The sequence below is a fragment of the Geospiza fortis genome, unplaced genomic scaffold (genome assembly GCF_000277835.1).
Source record: "Geospiza fortis unplaced genomic scaffold, GeoFor_1.0 scaffold41, whole genome shotgun sequence".
Lineage (NCBI taxonomy): Eukaryota > Metazoa > Chordata > Aves > Passeriformes > Thraupidae > Geospiza > Geospiza fortis.
In genome coordinates, this window is record NW_005054299.1 from 22,314,099 (window position 1) to 22,319,341 (window position 5,243).

General features: G+C 37.7%; 1 protein-coding gene across 1 annotated transcript in view; it reads left to right on the plus strand.

Moving 5' to 3' along the window:
* The window catches only part of LOC102045173 (SPARC-related modular calcium-binding protein 2-like), a 39,871-nt gene extending 34,989 nt beyond the window's left edge, over window positions 1-4,882 (plus strand). The window contains exons 5-6 of the mRNA XM_031059907.1: window positions 2,803-2,909; window positions 4,021-4,882. Coding sequence (XP_030915767.1) covers window positions 2,803-2,909; window positions 4,021-4,143 — 230 coding nt within the window. The 3' untranslated portion in view covers window positions 4,144-4,882. The remainder of the gene's footprint in view (window positions 1-2,802; window positions 2,910-4,020) is intronic.
* Window positions 4,883-5,243: the final 361 nt, after the last annotated feature.

A 5,243-nucleotide genomic window follows, 5' to 3' on the forward strand; every position in this document is an offset into this window, starting at 1 on the left:
TTTCAGCCTTTCTTCAGTCATGTCAGGAAATATTTTTTCATCCTTTTTCAGCTGTTATTTTGCATAAATGTATAGCCCTTAAATGTCTTGAATTCTTTATCTTTGGAAAAATTTCTGGAAGTTATGCAACAGATTTTTAGGGCATTGCAACCAGGGCACAGAGGCAGATAATCAGATGGTGTAATCTTACAAATTTATAGAAAATATTATAATTTCTTTTCTCTTCAATGATCTCTTTTTTATTTGAAGGAACTTAGCTCCTCTGAATTAACAATTTAATGGTCAACAGAACTGGAAATAATATTTTGACTTTCTACACTTTCAGATGCTTAACTTGATAAGAGATTTTCCTCGTGGTTTTATTTTGTGTATACTGAAGCACAGTAATATCCAACAGGTTTAAAATGTTTCCATGGTTATATAATACAAAATAAGACTTCAAATGTGAATTTTATATTCCAATAAATTTGGTGACTGTTGATTTTAAAGCATATTAGATCATCCACGAATAGGAGGCCTTTAGAGCATCAGGCTGTTTAGGAACAAGTGGTGGACAGCTTTGGAGAACTTCTCTTCTTGGCATATTTTTATGATAATTCAACTATTGAAAATAATTTACAACTCTGCTGGTTCTATACCAGAGACCTTATGTGATGGAATTTATATCACTTTTCCTTTTAGACATTTAAACCACATGTCATTCTAGAAAAACGAGGACAGAGGTCCAACAAAGGAGTGATTTATTTTCAGTTAAAATACTAGCTACATTAAAACCACATGTTATTAAGTACTGTATAACCAAACCATGCTCAGAAGAATGCTTATGACACCAAAGCTAGCTTAAAATGACTCTTTTTTTTCCCCCAAGAAAAATCTTTGGCAGTGCACACATTAACAGATTTTACCTGAGCTGCACAGTACATTGACTATACTTCTCCCTTGGAGAAAAAAAAACTATTAAAGTGCCATAGTACAAATTAATTCAGTTCCTTATTATTTTTCTTTCTCACATTTCTGGATGCTTGAACTTCTCTGTCCCTTTCAGTTATCATTTCATCTCTGTATCCCTCCTGAAACAGCAGAATACAATTAATGATGCTAAGACTGAAACGCAGTTTTTCAAAGTGAAACTATTTGCATTTGGGGCATATTAGCAGCATGAACTCTCATAGTGCTCCTTTGAGAAGAGTAAAGTAACACACAGAACTAGTGCACATGAATCCAAGATCGGGAGGGAAATAGGAAGACTAGAATTAAGGGGCCCCAATTTTGTTTTCAGAATGCAGATGCTGAGGAAAAGTTTCTGTCCTCATTATGCTACACTTCCACACTACACTTCCACACCAGATTTTACCAGACTTGAAGGGCTTTTTAATGCTAATGTTGCCAAGTGAGTTATCCAAAGCTCAGTGGGAGTGACAAGTGAAGGATTTACCCTGTAAAAAGAAACTTCTGCCATTTCACTGAGTTTCCAGGCTGGTTCTGTGAGTGTGTGTCTGGATCATACTGGCACAGAGAGGGTGTTTGTGGGACTGGGAATTCAACTGGCTCACGTGTGTGCTCCTAGGAATGCAAACCTCTGTCAAGTGCTGTTGATTCACTGTTCAGATTCTGTTTAATTTGCACCTTGCATGGACTAGAAAGGCTGTTCCCATGCTTTTGAAGAACTGCACAAGCATTAATGAATCACCACAACACCACTGTCTCCCAGGTAATCACTGAAAAATTTTAGCCTTAAAATGGGATTAACCATTTCCTGTCAAACAGTCTTTAAACCAAACAGGGATCAGAGGCAGCAAATTTCTCTGCTCGCATGTTTGAAATCATTCTAATTCAGATGTTACAGTCACATCTTGAAGTCATTAATATTACCTTAAGCTTGCCTGGTATTCTCATTTTTCCTGAAATTGCTTAGCTCAAGCAGATTCTGAAGTTCTGATTCTGCATCAGCAACATGATAAAATTTGTAGTGTAAAAGGTACAACAGCTTATGTTACATGTCTTTTTTAAGCTCTTGGCTGCATAACTGACATAAAGTATATGTAGGAGAGAATATAGTTTGTTAGACAATAGAAACTCCACCGAATTAAAGCTGGCTGGTTTGCTGTTTAGTCTCTTGGATGGAGACCAATACCTGTAACAAAGGAGGTGGTGCAAGAGACCTCACAGTGGACAAAAAGGACCATGTGGTAGACTTGATGTCCCATGCTTAAATCATAAACTGTCACATTAAATTTTAGCATAATATGAATCATTCATGTCCAAAATTATTATTTCATCACCGTCCCAATAAGTTCCTGCACTGTACAGTATTTATATATTTTTTTATTTTACCAGCCTGGTGGTGACATCAGTAGTCAGAAGTTGCTGCCTAGCTGCAGTAAGTAGGAAGTACAAGGCAGCTGTGCTCCTGCTGTCTCCTTTGCCTTTCTTGAAGCACTAGAAAGCTGTTGTTGCCACCATCTCTGAAAGAATATTGTGGTGTGTGCAGTGTGGCAGCTATTGCTGTGTTAAATTGAGAGGAAAAGCTCCGTTTGGGCTTGGTGGCATTTGGAACAGAAAGTTTTTCTGTCCAGGCATCTCTCAATTTCATTTCCCCATTATGGATTGTTGCCCAGAAATTATTGTCCTACCTTGTTTTTTTTCCTTAAAAATAATGCAAGTTGTTTGTACATTTTCACTTATTAAAATTCTTATTCTCTTTGCACAAGTCTCAGGGTTGTCTTTTTCACAATATGGATGATCACCTATCTTTTTTTCATATTGCATCATCCAACTGACTTACCTTTTCTCTTTCTCTAGATGTTTCCAGATGTGTGGCTGAGAGGAAGTACACCCAAGAACAAGCACGCAAAGAATTTCAGCAAGTGTTCATCCCAGAATGCAATGATGATGGCACATATAGTCAGGTTGAACATTTTTTATTCAGTGTCTTGCATGATTGGAAGGTCAGAGTATGTGTGTTTGAAAAGGCCGAGGAAGAGACAAATGTAATGAAGGGAAATGTAATTTCAAAATTAAATGTAATTTGTACCAACACGTCAAAAAAAAAAAAAAGTAAGGAAAATCTGTGTTATGTGTTGAGTCCTTGTTCTCTTTTTCAGAGTTGGCCAGCAAAAGAGCCAAACATTACCACTGTTCGTGTAATACACTCCCTGTTCTTCTAGGATGAGGCAACTGAATCATTCTTGTAGCCCCCTGAATACTCATCAGATGGTAAAATGCTTGGAATTTGTGATCTGTTCCTGATTTGAACCAGAAATCTTGCAAATGGAATCCATATCTTAAGTGCTAAATCATGAATCATACAGAATCCTTCTATATTCTCTGCTGAATTTCTTCACAAGCATGTGGTCTGAAACTAATTTACTTAGATCACGGAATTCAGAAAGAACACAGTTAAAAGCTTATCCTGAGGTATATTTTCCAATCATGATTCCCTTCTGTCCCCTCTGTACTGCGTTTTGATCCTGGAGTTGTGCAGAAGACAACTTTTCTTTTTTTAAGCATGATGAGGCAAGTGATATTGGCCCTTAGAAAATATAATGCAATTGGTTTTTAAGAGGAATTCCAAGAGTTTCCTTTCTGACAGCTTGGGATATGAATAATGCTGGCAGAAGCACTCTGTGCTGCTCCTTCAGTGGGTGGAACAATATGTTCTCTATGTGGGAAAAAACTCAGGATTGCTTGTTTCGGGAACAGTTTATGTGTCTCTTGAGGAACTTCCTTGTGAGGTTTTCATAACACCTGCACCTCACTCGTCTAAGACAGGGTGTAAACAACCACATAGTTCAGTAGTTTTCTCTTGAATTTGATTCTGAAGGACCTACCACACTTAGCTTGAAATATGCTTTATGCTAAAAAATCAAATGTAGGACTGAGATGGGCCCATTGTGGTTTGTTGTTCTAGGTTTTGTCGATACAGTTTGCTGGATAAGTTTCTGTACTCACGTGCCACGAATGCTGTGGGATAACAGACATGTCTGACAAGATGCACATGGTTCTTGTCGTTTCTGACAGGTTCAGTGCCATAGTTACACTGGATACTGCTGGTGTGTCACTCCCAATGGCCGTCCCATCAGTGGTACTGCTGTGGCCCACAAAACTCCCCGCTGCCCAGGTAAATCTTGTTTGTCTGGCTAGGTTATGATGGTATGCTATGAACAGCAGTTTATCTGTGGCATCTGATTAGACTTAAGCAAAAGAAGTTTTCACTAGAAGAGTGGTTCAGCCCAGAAACAGGTGGTGGTGGAAGCTGTGGATGCCCCATCCTTGGGGTTTGGTAAAATTCAGCTGGATAAGGCTCTGACAAAGTTGGTCTAGCTTTTCATGCAGCCATGCATGAAGTCTGAGGTCACTGCCACCTTAAGCCTTTCTGTGATTCTGGGATCCATCTATTTTATTTGTACATTAATCTAGCTATTGAAGGTTTTCTGCAGTGGTCATTTATACCATATTTATGTGTCCACATACGAAACCAGGTGACCGAATTGCTGATATATCACTTTATGTTATAAACCCTCTTGCACAAAAACTCTTTGCAAAAACATTTCAGAGGGATTTGCATTTTTTGATAATTCAATATTTAGAGTACAGAAATAACGTAGTGGGACTGCCCATTTGAAACATAGCCCAATGAAAGAACTCACACAGCACATTCCACAAATTACCAAATCCAGAGGAAAAATAATAAAATGAAAGCATTAAGAGCAAAATGAAAAAATTGCCTGCAGAAATTAACTGGCAAATAGAACTCGCTGCCTTGTATGCTGCCTTTTGTCTTTCATCAGGACAATTAACAGGTTCTGTTTTTCAGGGGTTTGCTTCTGACCCTATTTCATTAACACTTATGATAAATACAAATCCCGAGTGTATGAATGGTTGTCAGAATTGCTGTTCATGCCCCTTGAGGTTGAGAGAATTGTACAGAAATAGCTCTACAAATATTTGCACACTCTATATATTGTACAACCATTTGTGCTGCAGCACCATTCTCTGTCAGAAAGTGGAAGAAATAGCTTTAAAAATCCAATCCTGCAATGGCTTTTTAAAGCAATTCAGCCAACAAAGCTGAAAAAGAAAGTGAATCAGGGAATTTACCTGTCCTGGTCTACTTCAATCATTCAAGTACAACCTTGATGTTTTTAATAAATAGATGGAGGAAGGAAGAGACCACTGCAGAAGTTTTAGCAAAGTTTTTAGAAAGTTATTTTTATTTTTAAGGTATTTCTAGTTAAAATGAC